At 61.6% G+C, this 15,783-nt stretch overlaps 1 protein-coding gene across 3 annotated transcripts in view; it reads left to right on the top strand.

The window, feature by feature from the left end:
* The window catches only part of NACC2 (NACC family member 2), a 68,808-nt gene extending 57,074 nt beyond the window's left edge, over nucleotides 1-11,734 (top strand). For all 3 annotated transcript variants that reach the window (XM_089914006.1, XM_022578228.3, XM_022578227.3), the window contains 4 exons: nucleotides 5,293-5,457; nucleotides 7,612-7,717; nucleotides 8,017-8,114; nucleotides 9,583-11,734. In XM_089914006.1, the coding sequence (XP_089770132.1) occupies nucleotides 5,293-5,457; nucleotides 7,612-7,717; nucleotides 8,017-8,114; nucleotides 9,583-10,088 (875 nt within the window). In that variant the 3' untranslated portion in view covers nucleotides 10,089-11,734. The remainder of the gene's footprint in view (nucleotides 1-5,292; nucleotides 5,458-7,611; nucleotides 7,718-8,016; nucleotides 8,115-9,582) is intronic.
* The last annotated feature ends 4,049 nt before the right edge of the window (nucleotides 11,735-15,783 follow it).

Below are 15,783 nucleotides of genomic sequence, written 5' to 3'. Positions count from 1 at the left end.
AATGGTGTGTTACTTTCTGCTTTTGCCCATTTTTAAAATTGGGCTTTTAGTTTTCCTCCTGTTGAGTTTTGAGAGGCCTCCCTGGAGACACGTGGTTTGCAGATCTTTCCTTGGTCGGTGGTAGCTGGCTTGTCTTCTCGTCTTTTATAGACAAGAGTTTTTCACTTTGATGAAGTTTAGTTTCTCATTTAATTTCTTTTAGGGATTGTGCTTTTGGAGTCATGTCTAGGCTTTTAGCTGAAGCCAAGATCACAGATTTTCTGGTGAAAGTTTTGTAGTTTTGCGTTTTACGTTTAGATCTGCGACCCACTTGTGTTCATCTTCGCGTAAGGTGTGAGGTTCGGCTCACGGGTTTGTGCCTGTGTGTGACCTGTGACTTGGCACCGTTTGTTGGCAGACTGTCACTTCCTTCTTTGGGTGTGTGTGCATCTTTATCACAGACCGGCCAAGCGCACTTGTGTGGGTCTGTCTCCGGACCGTGCACTGTGTGTCTGGCAGGCCTGGCCACGGTGCATTGTGGGGAGCCGTGCACTGTGTGTCTGGCAGGCCTGGCCACGGTGCATTGTGGGGAGCCAGTGTTGGGAGGTGTGGTGCAGCATTTTTCTTTCCATTTGGTTTTCAGTTGTATTTTTCTATATAATTAAGAACTAGGGGTTCGGTTTCTTATGCTGCCATCTGAACAAATGGCATACACTTTCGTGGAGTGGGCATCACCTTTTTTGTCCCCTGTTCGCCCCACCCAACCTCAGCAAAGCTACACTGCGGCTGGACCAGGGCGGCTTGGGCACCTGCCGGCGGTCACCCACATTGCTGGGGCTCCCGGGGGCGGGGGTTGCTTATGCTGTCTCTGATGGTGACTCCCTAGGACACACTATGGATTTGGGGACGGGCACAGGGGCCCTTTGGGGCTTCCTGGGCATGACAGCATCCTGTGGTCGGGTGTCTTGGTGTGTGTTGCCCAAGGAGAGGATCCAGTGATTTCTTCAGATTCCCAGTCTTTGACCCTCAGGAGGTTGAGGAATTTCAGGACTGAGGTCAACGTGACCCTCCCAGTTTCCCTCCTTCCATTCTTTTTTTTTTTTGGCTGCGCTAGGTCTTGGTTGCTGCGCGCGGGCTTTCTCTAGTTGCGGCGAGAGGGGGCTACTCTTTGTTGCGGTGCGCGGGCTTCTCATTGCGGTGGATTCTCTTGTTGCAGAGCACGGGCTCAAGTAGTTGTGGCACGCGGGCTCAGCACTTGTGGCTCACGGGCTTAGTTGCTCCACGGCATGTGGGATCTTCCCGGACCAGGGCTCAAACCTGTGTCCCCTGCGTTGGCAGGTGGATTCTTAACCACTGCGCCACCGGGGAAGTCCCCCATTCATTCTTCTAAAAAAAAATTTTTTTTATTGTGGTAGAGTGTAGCTAATATAAGATTTACTGTTAAGACCACTTCTGAGTGCACAGAATCAGGTACAGGCACATTGTGCCACCGTCACCACCATCACCTCCAGAACTTGCTCATCTTTCCAAACTGACCCCACTCGACACTTGCTCCCCTCCCCCCACCCCAGCCCCAGGCCCCACCGTCCACTTCCTGCCTCCATGGGTTTGACTCCTTCAGGGACCTCACACGAGTGGGTCCTGCAGGCTGTGTCCGTCTGTGTCGGGCTCACTTCCCTTGCGTGATGTCTCCCTTGTTTGGGTTCAGGCAGGTGTCATGGTGGGGGCAGCAGGACCTTGAAGGCACAGCCTGGACCCCTCTTGCTCTCTAGTTAGAGACCCTGCAGGGCCCACCGTGCACCCTGTGAACACACTGGTGTCTTCTTCGGCCCTTGTGGTCTGAGGGAAGCTTCTGCCTGCCTCTGTCCCTGCTGCCCGTTTGCCCAGATTAGCTGCTGTTCCAGATCGTTCCATCGGGAACTTTACCACCGTGACTCACCTTCCCTACACACAGAGGGATTGCTCACCCCCCGATACAAACAGCTAATTGCTTTCACGCGCTTCTCTCCAAATTTCACGGGGCCTAAATATTTGGAGCCCACGATCCTAGAAACCAACATTATAAAGGGTTATAACCGGGGCCGTTGACGATGCAGGCGGCCGCCCCAGTCCTGGGGCAGCAGGAGGCTGCCGGGTCCCCCTGTGCGCAGGGAGACCTGGGTGTGATCCGAGGGGTCTCTGCAGGCTGCCACACCCCTGCCCACAGCCCACCGAGGGGTCTCCCATCACCCTTGCCGTCAGGCACTGGAGTGACCCCGCCAGAGGCTGCCAGGGAGACTGGAGGGGCCCCGTCACTATGCCCTGGTGCACAGCCTCTCCTGGGTTTCCAGAACCTGTTTGTAACTCGGCACCCCTCCCTAGAAGGAGGCTGCTGGAAGCTTGGGCCGGGCCGTGGTGGGTAGTTTGGGGCTGGGGAGGGCCGGGGGCACATGAAGCAATTCGGAGCACCTTTCCAGATGAGCCGCCGCTCTGGTGGTATTTTTAGCGGGTGCAGAGTATCCGGCACATGGCGGAGCAGAAATAGAAGTGGTTCTTTTGGCTTTTCTGGATCTGACAGCCTCTGGCTCTAGGGGAGCCGTGCTGGGGCTGGGGGGGGGGGCGGGTGTCGTGCGGAGCGCAGACAACTTCTGCTGTTTGGAGAAACATCGTGGCCGAGGAGTTGTAGATGGGGATTATTTCTGCTGGTGAGCGCTCTTTATGTAAATGCCACGGCGCCAGCGTTGGCGCCCTGCTCCCGTCTGCGAGTGTAATCACAGCAGACTTGGGGGAGGGGGAGGGGGAGGGGGAGGGGGAGGGGGAGGGGGCGGGTAATTATGTTTTAAAATATCATCCGGGTTGTTTTTCCTGTGCTCCCTGAGCCCCTGGGTAATTCCGGGTTTGGAAGATTCTGGCGGCTCTCTGCTGATCTGCCCCCACCCACTGCCAGCGTTCCCCAAACATGCCAGGTGGGAAATGCTGCCCGAACCCCCCGAGTGGCCACCCTTCGGACTTCTGCCCTGAGCTGTGCTGCAGCCTTGCCCAGGGCTGGGCTGATTCAGGAAAACTCCCCCCTTTGAACTGGAACTGGCCGCTGCCAGGCCGAAGGCACCACGTGCCACCCTCACCCTGTGCGTACTGACAGGTGCCTCCCTAGGAACGACTGAGCCCTGAGGGGACAGGGGGAGGGGTGGCCTGGGGGTCCCCTGGTGGGGACTGGGGCTGACTCCGGAGCGGGTGATTCCAGACCCAGGCCGGGTGGGCTAGAGCAACAGGTGGGTCCCCAACCCATCCTCGGGGCTGGAACTGACCATCCTGCCTTCTCCCGGGGGACTTGCCCTGTGGCTTGGGGGGTGCTGGCCCTTCAGGGACTGGGCAGCCCTGACCTTTCCCCCACAAGAGCTTGGTGCAGAGATAACTAGGGGCTAATCTGTGCTCACGCTGTGCCAGGTCTGGGGCTTGGGCACCCTTCCTTGCCAGCCTCCCCCTCCTGAAGGGCTTCCAGGTCCTTCTCCCAGCCCCACCTGGCCTCCCCCAGACTTAGGTGCCTCTGCTGAATTTCCCTGTGACCCCAAAGGGGTGTCACAGTGCAGAGGGGATGGGACACTGGCCAGCCCAAGGGGCTGCCTCTGACCATCTTGGAGTGGCCTCGGGACCTCTGCAACAGGCTCTGCCACTCAGCCCCTGCCCTGAGGCTGCTGGAGGAGAGCTTCCAGCACAGCCTTGCCCTCTGGGTGTCTGAGCCCTGGGAGGTTTTACAAGCCGCGCTCTCCCCCACAGTGGTCACTGAGGCTGTTAATGAGAGCCGCCGTCCTCAGCAAGGAAAACCCAGCCCCGGGTGGCCATCAGAGCAGCCCGGAGCCTTTCCAACCTGCAGACCCTGCCTGGGTGCCCGCATGACGGGTGGGTGCCCGGGGGACGGGCCCTGGGGCCTTCACCTGCAGGCCTTGCTGCTCAGCCAGGTGTGTGGCGTGGGCCCGCCCTGGAGCAGCTGTGATTTCTCAACGACGACAGCTGCCGGGAGCAGGTGGCTCTCCCAGGAGTGACCCAGGATTGCCATGTGCTGGGGACACAGAGGAGGGAGGCTGTGCCCCTGCCCTGTGTCTGGCCAGCGAGTGCGGGCCGCAGGGTGAGGAGTGCTGGACGGGTGGCCGTGTGTGAGCCTGAACGGGGAGGCCGGCGTGCGGTAGAGCCCGGCCGGGTACAGGCCTCCAGCCGACCGTGCAGTGGGGGCCGGGCATGTGATGGTGCCTGGGCTGCTGGCGCCAGGCAGGAAAATGAGGAGGGGACGGAGGGAAGGCGCAGGGCAGGAAGTGGGGGCCTGCTTGTGGGGTCTTGGGGCACCGAGCCTGGTGAGGTGGGGTCCTGCCCACCATGGGGGCCTCCACGTGGCCGCTGCCCTCACCCGGCCTGGCCACCTGCTGAACCCTCTGGGCTGGGCACTCCCTGCAAGCAGGGGGCAGGCCCTCGGCCTCCCAGCGCCTGGGGAGGCACCTGGGTGGGCTGGGTGCCCAGCAAGTGCCCGATAGACTGGCCCCCCCCACCCCATGAGCCTGAGAGGGAACCCCCAGCCCAGCCTTGAGCCCCTCCAGAGGGCCCATGGGTAGGTGGGTGGTTAGGAGGCCGGGCGGGGGGGACGGGGCCGAGGCCATCCTCTACTTGGTGTCCTGTGCGTGGTGCTTGGGCTCAGGGTGTGACACGGGGACTCCGGGGGGGCCTCCCCCACTCCCCATCCTCCCGCCCCATCATAGCTGCAGGTGCTGGCGCGCCTGGGGGTCCCTGGATGACCCCCAGTAGTGGTTTGTCAGGAACATCCCCAGACGGCCCGGAGGCCCGGAGCCGGCGTGGAGACAGCATCAGCGCTGCCCGGCTGTGCCACCGCCTGGCTTTACTGGTGGCGAACATTGATGGCGCTGCTCTTGGCCAGGAATACATGGTGCAGCCTCTGGGGGCGGGGTGCCCGTGTGCAGGGGGGCTGCTGTGAGGAGACAGGCTGGGGAGTGGTTGACCGTACAGGTCTGTTCCCCTCCCCCGCTCTGCCCAACCTCCGCCCTGCCCCCACCCCCAGCCCTGAGCCCTCATTCCTGCTCGCCCTGCAGGCCTCAGCCTGCTGGACATCCCCACCCTGGGAGCCTCCCAGGCCCCTAGCGACTTGCTCCCAGGCCGGTTGGGAGTCCCTCGCCTGCCTTCTCTGCTCTCTGGTTCACTCGGGTCCTCCCGGCAGGGGCAGCACCTGGTGGGCGGGGAGGGTGGGCATGCAGCAGGCCTGCTCCAGGCCTGGGTGGGCAGGAGGGGAGATCTGCTGTGTCCCTGACTGGGTGGCCTCTGGGCCCACAGTGCAAGAGAAACCGGAGCCCGTGCCACTGGAGAGCCGTTCCTGCGTCCTCATCCGCCGTGACCTGGTGGCCCTGCCCGCCAGCCTCATCAACCAGATCGGGTACCGCTGCCACCCCAAGCTCTACTCCGAGGGGGACCCCGGCGAGAAGCTGGAGCTGGTGGCAGGTGAGCCTCACCCCCACCCTGTCTATTGTATGCAGCTGCCCTGCCGTTTATTTTTTCTTCGGAGCTGTGAACAATGGATTCATCACCAGTCAGTCAAAAAAAAGAACATCTTAAATTTCCTCTAATTTCCTTTTAGAAGAATGTGTCATTAAGAGGAGTTATTCAATTGAATTAATTTAGCATTTTAATTGAATCCCCTGGGCTGGTCGCGCTTCTGATTGGCAGGGGCTGCAATCATGATTGTGTTTTAATTTAGGTCGGGGATAAGACCAAGTCCCGTGCAGTTTACTAGTCCCCCCACCCCACCCCCAGCTCCCCAAGCGTCCAATTGCCTCATTCGAGGGGTAAGTGACCAGAGCTTCCAAAGGGCAGCTCCCAGGCAGCAATGGACTTGTTTCTTCTGTAAAAACAAACAACACGGTGGGGTCCAAAGCCCCTTAGGGCTCGTGCCTGTCGGAAATATTTATCTTCTCAGTGTTGGGATTCATTCGGCCTCACAGCTCCTTGTAGATTTTTTTTGGTCCGTGCTGTGAGGATTGTGGGATCTTAGTTCCCCGACCAGGGATTGAACCCGGGCCCTCGGCATTGAGCGCGCAAAGCCCTAACCGCTGGACCACCAGGGAAGTCCCTCCTTGTAGACTTTTAAGGCTGTCTGGCGGGAAGATGAGAATTGATGGGGCCTTGCCTCTTCCTCCGTGAGCTGCTGGGCCATCACTCCTGACCGGCACCCGCCTGCCGCGCCTGGGCAACATTATGGGGTTCCTTCTGCCTGAGCCGTCCCCCCTTCTGGAACCACGCCTCAGCAGGCGGCCTCGCCTTTCAGCCGACAGGAGGGCAGCTGGGCGGTGTTGGCTGGTCTGGGTGGACCTGGGTGGGGTGGGGATGCCCCCGGCCATGCCCTGAGCCCCCCGCCCCTGCTGGCTGGCGTCGTTCCAAGCAGCATCCAGCTTCTCTGTTCAGGGAGCGCCAGTGTCAGGCTGCGCCGGGTTCTCGGGGCCCTGGGGATGGGTGTGGTCCCCAGGGAGGCCTGTCTATCAGTTTGGGGTTGGGAAGGGCGCAGGCTGGCCGCCTTCCCTGGCCAGGCCCCACCTGGCCCCAGGCCTCCTGCTAAGCCCCCCTTTACAGATCTCCCCACAGCGAGGGGGCTGTCCGGCCCGTGTGGCTCAGGGTGACCTGCCCTGCCCTTGGGTTTGAGGCTCTGCAGACCTTGGGTGGGGTGAGGCCCTGCGGGACCCTTGGTGTGTCGTGGCCGGAGACGCCCAATGGTGGTCTCCATCTAGAATCAGCCACGTGCTTCTTAACCGGTGCCTGTGGGCTTCTCTGGAGACCTGGCTCGTGGGGAACAAAACGTTAAGCCGGGGAAGGCCCCCCGAAGCCGGAGTGGCAGCTTTCACAGGGGTCCTCGCATCTCTGCCCTGCCCCCCCGCCGCCCAGAAGGGAACCTTGTTAATGTTTTCAAATGAGGAGATTCAGCACGTGCCCTGTAAAAAGTCAGATCGTAGACAAAGGCCCAGATGAGGCCCTGCAGGCTCCCGTGTTCTTCACGCCGGCTGACTCTTGCAGAAGCTCCTCTCTCCACGGGCAGCGTCCAGGGTAAACAGAGGCCTCCCCTGGGCTCCTGTCCTCCCTGTCCTTCGTTGGCCTGAACCCTGGCGGGGGCCCGGCCTGGCCAGACTGCGGGGTGACGAGCGCTGCGGGGCTCACCGGTCCCGTCTCCGCCCTGGGCCGGCTCTTCCGTCCCGGCACCCGGAGAGGTCAGTGCTGGGCAGGGGGGAGCTGCAGCCCGACCTCTATGATTCCAGCTCCCATCACTGCCCACGGCTCTTCGGTGTTCAGGGAGAACTGAGAGGCAAGATGAGTGTTTCCCAAACGCAAATGCAGGTCGGCTCCAGGCAATCCCCTCGAGGCTGGGAGGGCGGTTTGGGGACAGCCCTTTGAGGCGTGTGACCGAGGCTGCCTGCTCCTGGTGACAGGGCCCCAGTGCAGCGGGGAAGGCCTGGAGCGTGGGGTCCCAGGCCTGGAGGGGGGCTGCCCCAGACCCTCCCCCGCCGGCCGCCTCACCCGTGGGCCGCCCGTCCCGGCCGCAGCAGCCCCTGGGCCGCCCGTGGCCCTGGGCCTGGGGCTGAGGGCCTGCCTTCCGTGTGGCGGCCGCAGGCTCCGGCGTCTCCGTCACGCGCGGACAGCTGATGAACTGTCACCTGTGCGCGGGGGTGAAGCACAAGGTACTGCTGCGACGCCTCCTCGCCACCTTCTTCGACAGGTAGGCCCCCCGCGGGCCCCGCGGCTTCTGGCATCTTCTCTAGACGAGGCTGTGCGTCCAGGCTCCCCCACCTTCCCGACCTCACAGGTGTCGGCCCGAGGCCGTCGGCCAGACCTGGGTCTGGGGAGGGCTTGTGGACCCCCCTCCCCGCAAAGTGAAGAACCACACCGGCTCCACGCCACTGGGGTGGGGGGCTCCTTCCCCTAAGGGGCGGTGGGGCATGCAGGCAGGGACCCCGTTCCCATGCGTCCCCTCCAGCCGGCGGCCTCACGCTGCCCCCCTTCCTGTCCTCCCTCCAGGAACACGCTAGCCAACAGCTGTGGTACGGGCATCCGCTCGTCCACCAGTGACCCGAGCCGCAAGCCGCTGGACAGCCGCGTCCTGAACGCTGTGAAATGTAAGAGGAGGACTGGGGTCTCGGGGGTGGGGAGGCGTCTCAAGGAGCTCCAGGAGCCCCCAGGCCCTTGGATGTCAGCCTGGCAAAGGTGGCTTCTCCCCAGGAGCAAGCCGGGCCGCAGGGTCGAGGGGGAGAAAAGAGCAGCTCGCGGGGGCCCGGTCTCGAGGTGTTAACATTCTTGGTAGGTTTCCAAGCGTGATGAATTCAGCTGCGAAACTATTTTAATATGTGAAATAGATCTAATTTTCCTTTTGGAACAAAACCGCTTATTTACATTTTGGGGTTATTTTGAGCCTTTGCCATCTGCTCGGCCCGCTTCTGCCTCCCGCTGCTGGGCCCGTGGGGGCGGAGTCTGGTCCATCTCGGTGGCAGACCGCCGCCCCCGTCCCCCCCTGCACCCCCCAGACGAGGAGGAAGCCACCGGTGCCCGGCACGGGCCAGTGCAGCCAAGAGCACGTCCTCCTGTAGCTGTGGGCACGCGAAACACTGTCTTAGTTTTCTGGCTTAAAAATCTCTCTTGTGAGGCTAATTCTGTTTTAGAGCAAAGAGGGGCCTTTGCAGCCAGTAATCGCGTCCCAAAGCATGGGTGGGGTGCCGGCAGCGGCTCTGGGAAGATGCCGAGAGGGGGTGCAGCTGGTGTTGCCCCAGAGCAGGGCTCACAGTGGAGGGGGCTCACCCTGGGGGCCCCGCCTCTGGGTTCCGTGCTGTTTGGAGAGCTGGGTCTTGAGGCTCCTAGAGGAGAAGCGGGGAGAGGGCGTATCGTTCTTATTGCGGATGACAATGCCACTGTTGCGCTGGGGCCTCCGGGCCAGGGACTGGGCTGAAGACAGGTGTCAGCCGGCCCCCTCCTCACTCCTTGCTAGCCCTTTGATCGGGCCCAGAGAGACCCGAGCCTCACAGCTGAGTGGGTGCCCAGGCCCTTCCCCGATTCCCACTCCACCAGGGCAGGGATTCTCAAAGGCTTGTCTGACCAAGGATGCAAGGTGGGTGGGACAGAGTGGGAAAGCGAGGCCCAGAGATGGGGGCCCACCCAAGGCCGCACTGCCAGCCAGTGGTCCGGAGGAACCAGAGCCCCCTGGGCCCTCTGTGCTCCTGCTAGAGCCGCAGGCTGGGGTCCTGTTTTCTCTGACTGCCCCTCCCCTGAAGGTTCCCCCAGCCTGTCCCAGAGGAGCAGGGTGGGGCTTCCAGCAGTGAGAAAGGTGACCGCTGGTCTTCAGGCTGACCCAGGAGAGGCCTCGGTGGCCCTGTGGTCTCCCTTGCCAGAGGGGAACAGAGTGGAGGAGACCCTGGAGGTGCCCAGCCTGCCCCACTGGCCCCGTGGTGGCCTCTCCAGCCCAGAGTGCTCTGCCCCCTGGCTTGTCCAGGGTATCTCAGTCCCACGGCCCCTCAGGAGGCGGAGGGCCAGCATCGTGGGATTCCTGCGGGTGGGTGGCCGCTCACGCCACCTCCCGACACCCTGTCCTTGCAGTGTACTGTCAGAACTTCGCCCCCAGCTTCAAGGAGAGCGAGATGAACGTGATCGCCGCGGACATGTGCACCAATGCCCGCCGCGTCCGCAAGCGCTGGCTGCCCAAGATCAAGTCCATGCTGCCCGAGGGCGTGGAGATGTACCGCACGGTCATGGGCTCCTCGGCCGCCAGCGCGCCCCTGGACCCCGAGTTCCCGCCCGCCACCGCGCAGGTGTTTGAGCAGCGCATCTATGCCGAGCGGCGGGGCGATGCAGCCACCATCGTGGCTCTGAGAACTGACGCTGTGAATGTCGACCTGGGCGCCTCCACCAACCCCACCTTCGAGGCCGGCTCGGAGGCCGACGGGGCCGGCTCGGTCGTCCAGGAGGTGGCCGCGCCCGAGCCGCTGCCCGCCGAGGGCCAGAGCCCCCCGCAGCCCTTCGAGCAGGGCAGCGCCAGCAGCAGCCGGCCCGCGACGCCGGCCGCAGGGAGGAGACCGGAGGGCCCGTACGCAGGGACCTTGTAGGGGCCCGAGGCCAGACGGGGCGCCAAGGCGGGTACTGAAGCTGCTTGCATGCGTTACTAATACAGACAAATGTGGTCAAGCCACTCACCTACTGAACTGCTACTGTTGCCTGAAAAAAATGTGATTTTTATTATGCTTGTATTTAAAATTCATGAAGGAAACAAATGCATTCGTTATACTGTAAACGATTAGGCCCCTGGCGACCTAGTTGCGAGGAAGGTCCCGGGGCTCCTTTTTGATATTCGAGAGGTTAGTCTCCACGTTGTAGCTTTCCCTCCCCCTGTTCGGGGAGGGGGCGAGAGGCCGCCAGACCCTGGTGCCCGGCCTCCTGCCCCCACGGCTCCCTCTGCCTGGGGCGAAGCCAGGGGCCTGTGGGGCGGGAGCACGTGTCTCGGGACCCTCGTTCCTTTCCCGTGGGGACCCCCCCACCCCTCTGGGACCACGGGCCAGGGCTGGGCCCCCAGGGGCCAAACTCCTTGTTCTCCCTTCTTCCTGAGACTCGGGGCTCAGGCCCGCTGGGTCCGCCGTGCGTGTGGGGTGTGGGTGTGTGTGCGGAGCGTGTGTGAGCGTATGCGGGGGCGGTGGTGACGGCACAGTGGTGGGCGGTGGAAGCGATCTGGGCTGCGTCTGCTCTCCTGCCCCGCGCCTGTGGGGTCTGCCCGACCCCTGCGGCTCCATGGACCCTCGGTCCACCTGGGACCCAGGGCCTGGGCCGCCGGCCCTGGCACCTGCTGGCTCCAGCCTGGCCACCTGCCGCCCGGCCACCTGCCGCCCAGCCACCCGCCCACCATCCTGTGAGGTGGGGCCGCTGCCCCGGGGCAGCCCACGCAGTCCGCAGCCACGTTGGGTTTATGTTTGTTTGTTTTCGTCTTAATTCAGATCTATTTCATGTAAGGTTTGGAAACTTTCAGACCCAAAAGAGCAAAAAAATTAGGGAGGATTGGGGTCCCTGCCCCAACCCACTACGGCTTGGGGGTGGGTCCACCTGGATACCATGTCCCCCTGCCCCCCCGGCCAGGTCCCACTCACCTCCTGTTGAAGTGCAGCCAGGGTGTGTTCCGGAGGAAGGGAGCGGGGGGCCGGGCTGGGGCTGGAGCCAGGCCCCTCAGTGCTGGGCTCCCCCGGATGTGCTCCGAGCCCTGGGGTATGCGCGCCTCTGACGCGGTGGGTGGGTGGGTGGATGGTGGGCACAGGCCTGAGCTGGGGCGATTTGCAGGTGCACGGGTTCTGGAATGCATGGCGGGCGGGGTGGCGGGGGCGTGGAAGTGTTGGTTTGAGGCTGGAAAGCTCACTGTGAAGTTTAATTGCTGTTTGCCGGGAGGGGCGCAGGCTGTCCGAAGTGCTCGTGTCCAGACGTCCAGGGGCTGCCTTCCCCTCTAGTCCCAGGCAGCCCCCAGGCCTGGCCAGAGGCACACCCCACCCCCAGACTTGAGCGGGCCTGCTGCTTCCCCCCCCGCCCCTGTCTCGTCCCCCTGTCAGGCAGGTGTGGCTCAACCCTCCTGACCCGCAAAGTTGAGCCGCCCTAGTGTGGGTCCCAGCGGGAGCCAGCTTGGGGGACAGAGCGGGAGGCTTAGGCTCGTCCTGCTGACTGCAGCCCTCCCTTGTGGAGGGCCCTTGGGGGAGACCTGGGGGGGTGGGCGGGGGCGCCTTCCAGCCAGGCCACACAGGTGCCTGCCCTCCAGAGAGCGCTGATGGCTCCGGGCCGGGGTCGGGGGACCCTGGGTGGGCACTGGCGCAGGGAGGGCCGAGCCCTGTGGTCCTGGCCCAAGGGGCTGCAGCTCCTTCCTGCTGGGGCTTCGGACCAACCACCTGGCCCAGAGGCGGGCCTCCTCTGTCTCAGGCCCAGGTGGGATTGGAGCTGGCAGGGCCCCCCGCCAGGCCCACAGCCCACCAGGGGCCAGGACCAAGTCCTCCTGGAGTTGGGAGGAGGCCATACCCCCTAAGCTGTCAGGAGGCTGTGGGGCGGGGCGTGGTGGGTGAGGCAGACCCCACCGTCCCCCGCTCCAGACGGAGGTCCCTTCATCTGTCCCTGCCCCACGATTGCACTTTCATTCCACCATCCCTGGGGACCTTTAGGGGCTGGCTGCCCGTCCTGGCTGTTGACAGAAGGGCTCTCTCTTCCCTTCTCCTCCACTCCAAGGTGGGCACGGCCCTCACCCGAGGCCAGGACAAGGAGGGGTGCCGCTGGTCCAGCGGGGGAGGCGGGGGCCTCCCTGAGACGGCGGCCTCCCTGAGACGGCCTCACCGCCGCTCAGGCTAGCACAATGTCCCGTGACCTCTGTCCTTTAATTGTTTATAATCGCCGTCTGTTTTGTTGTTCTGGGTAAGGAAGGCAAGAGCTACAGGTGAAACTTTAATAATAATCAAATGTGAATGGGTTCTGAGCTCTCCCTGCGCCGCGGGCGGGCCAGGCCGAGCGTTTTGCACTAATGTGCCCTGCGGTGGACGTGGGTTGGGAGCGTTGCAGACGGGCGTGGCTGATGATCGTATCTGCCGGGGCGCTCCCTCCGCGTCCTGAATGTTCCTCGGGGTGGGCGGCGGCGGCGGGCCTGGGCTCGGAGGGGCCTTCCAGAGTGCCTTAGCATCTTCTGAGCATTTTTCCCAAGGAAAACCAATTAAGAGAACCAGACCCTCCCCCTCCTCTGTTTACAAGACGACTAATTCCTGTCCTGTGAGCGTGACCCTGACTCACCCAGATCCTGTAGACCGAGAGACAAGCCACTCAGTATTTATGAGATGTCTGCACCTTTATCCCTAAGCTTGACTATTAGCAATACGCATATAACTACATAGAGTCTATTACATAGAGCTAAGTCCTGTCAGCGCCTTTGGAGGAGAGAAGGACTGGGCCAGTCCCAGCGGCTGTGGTGGGCGGCTGGCCTGAGCTCCAGCGGCCGCCTGCCCTCTCCTGCCCTCCCCAGCGGCCGGGATGTGCCGGGGAAGCAGCTGGGACGAGTGCAAAGGTCCAGGAGAAGGGACGGGAAGATGTGACATACTGTGAGCTCGGTGGGGCCGCCCACCTGGCCGGCGGCCTTGGTACTTGAATCCCATCTTGCTTCCTGCACCATGTCTGGTCTCGCCCAGAGTCCTCTGTGGTTGCTTAACCTTGCATTTGATTCGATTGGCTTTCCTTGCCCCTGAATGTGGACGAGAGGCGAGGGGAGAGGCCTCTGAGGTGCAGCCCTTGGCCCCTGCCTGCTGTCCCGGAGCCGGGCCTGTTTCTCCTCCGTGAAAACGCATTCCTCGGCGGCCTTAGAGGAAGGAGGAATGCAGAGAGAGGCTCGCCCTGGGAGGGGTCTGCTGTGTGCCCGGCCCTGACCTGTCCGCATTTGATGGCCGGAACCCTCCAGCACTGGCCCCGTGCGTGCCACCCTAGCCGTTGATGGCTTAGATGCCCCTCCAGTGGGTTATCTTTATGGAATTATCTTGCTGCAAGTAGAAAAAGCCCTATGGCCCATTAACCAACTGAAAACTCAGAGAAAACCTCTGTTTGCCTCTGCCAGCAGTAAACCCTAAACACAGAACTGAGAGCTCAGAGCCATCCTGAGCTTTAACTACTGTTTCCAAATGCTGCTGTATAAATTTGCCGTTACGTCATCCAGCCAGCTCCGGGCGTGTCACCCGCCGGTGGCCGGAGACCATGGGGGGCTCGGTACAAGGTGTTTCTAACCTGGCAAGGGTTTGTGGGTTCTGTTTGTTTGTTGTTTTGTTTATTTGAGAAAAACGGAAAGGAAAATGATGCATCTAACGCATTCAGATTGGACAACCTGCTTGAATTCTGATCAATGCTTCATTGTTAGCGTTTTGCACGTGATTGTAATTTTTATGTCAAAAGAAGCCAAAACTTGCAATACTATTTTTAGCAAAAAAAAAATAAAAGAACTAAATATAAAACGTATAAATATTTTTGACTTGAACATTTGGATGGCACTGGGTGCAAATAGACCATTCAGCCTTTGGACGGAATGTTTGGGAAAAAAGAGACTTTTGAAAAGGAGACGGTTGCTGTAAAGAGTCCATGGAGGGGTTATGTAGTACTGTAACTCACGACTGTTAAAAATAAATCAATAAATCGTCCTGTGCTGTATAAAGGAGGCCTGTTTCACAGTAACACTGAGTTCCATTTCAGCCGCAGAAGAGGCTGGCTTTTTTTGTTTGTTTGTTTTACTTTCTTTTTTCTTTTTTTTTTTTTTTTTTGTTTTTTGAAGAAGAAGGAGGAAACCTCTGTTTGCTCCTCCGGCGCCTCCCTCTCTTCCGTGCTGCTAATTGGCAGAGTCCAGACTGTTGCTTTTTCGCCACGGCTGACACCGTATCGTAACTCAGAAGACAACGTCCGCCAGCGACCAGGAAAGCGAGGGCTTGCAGTGTGCTCAGAGCCGGTTCAGGAGGCGAAATCCGTTACAAACAAACAAAAGGATGTGATCGTTCATTGTAAAGCGCTTTGTAAAATTCACATTTACAGAATAATAAAGTCAGTTCAAACCCAGGTTGCCTGCACTTTGCTCGCCCAGTGGTGTTGGGGGGCGACATTGAGAAGCCAGGGAGGGGGTGGGCTGTTGGAAGCAGGGTGGTCAACCATCCCAGGACACCCTCAAGACCCGGGAGCCCTGGGCGGGGGAAGGGCCATCCCCAGGCTCGCTGCCCACCGTCCACACCTGCCCCACTTACCTCCCCCTCCTCCCAGTATCTTACAAGGGAAGGGGGCTGGTGGGTAGGATGTCCTTCAGGTCCAGTGCCTGGGGGAGGGCCCTGAGCTCCGGGTGAACTGGCGAGGCTCTCCTTTTCTTTTTCTTGTCCGCAAACTGGGGCATCCACCTCACCTGGCTCACCTGCCTGCCACTCCAGGTGTGCGGCTGCCTCCCTCCCCTTCCCTGCCCTGCTCCTAGGCTAGGCCTGCCCCCAGGTGGATGGAGGGGGAATTGCAATGGGCGGAGCAGGTCACCTGGCTCGACTGGGGGCCCCCGGGGCCAGGCCAGGCTACTCCATCCCCTGACCGTCCCTGGAACCGTCCCTCCAGGCCAGCCCAGGGCTGGGGTTCTCTGATTCAGGCCTGGCAGCTCTGTCCCCCCTGCGCTCCTCTGCTGTACCCATAGGACCTTTCTGGGCTCCTCTGGGCCCTGGTGAGCGAGGCCTTGCGTCAGTGTGCCCCACAGACACGGGTCAGGTCTGGGGCCCTCACGCGCGATTCCGACGCTCGGACACCTGGGTGGTGGGCTCCTCATCTGATCTGTGCTGCGAGGTCTTGTCCAGAAGGCTCACCTCTGACCTGCTTCTAGAAGCGTCTCCGGCCTCTGCCGCTTTCTCAGGCTTTGTAGCAGGTGCTGTGCCCAAGCTAGGGGTGGATTTATTTGCTCACTTGTTTACCTTGCCTCCCCCAGGGGCAGGGGTCTGTAGGTCTGCTTCGTGTGACTTTCCCAGAAGGGGGTCCCCTGGAGCCACGGCCAGCGTGGAGCAGACACAGAGTCTAAAACGGGTGGGCGTGGTTTCCCGATGGGCCCCTGCAGCAGTGGGTCTGCTGGTTTGGGGTCGCCCTGATCCGCCCCCTCCTGCAGGGGCCACATCACACACAGGGGCAAGCTTGGGGAGAGCCAGGCACGCCCGCCGACCCCAGGGCCCAGCCCCGATGGCCGAGCACTTCAGGTCCTGTGTTCAGAGCTGTGCCCTGCTGCCCGGAGCCCAGCTCACCCGCCAGCTG

The sequence above is a fragment of the Delphinapterus leucas genome, chromosome 6 (assembly GCF_059928025.1).
Source record: "Delphinapterus leucas isolate spDelLeu-1000000601 "Yukka" chromosome 6, BTC_Dleu_Yukka2, whole genome shotgun sequence".
Lineage (NCBI taxonomy): Eukaryota > Metazoa > Chordata > Mammalia > Artiodactyla > Monodontidae > Delphinapterus > Delphinapterus leucas.
This window is presented reverse-complemented; position numbering and strand designations above follow the sequence as displayed.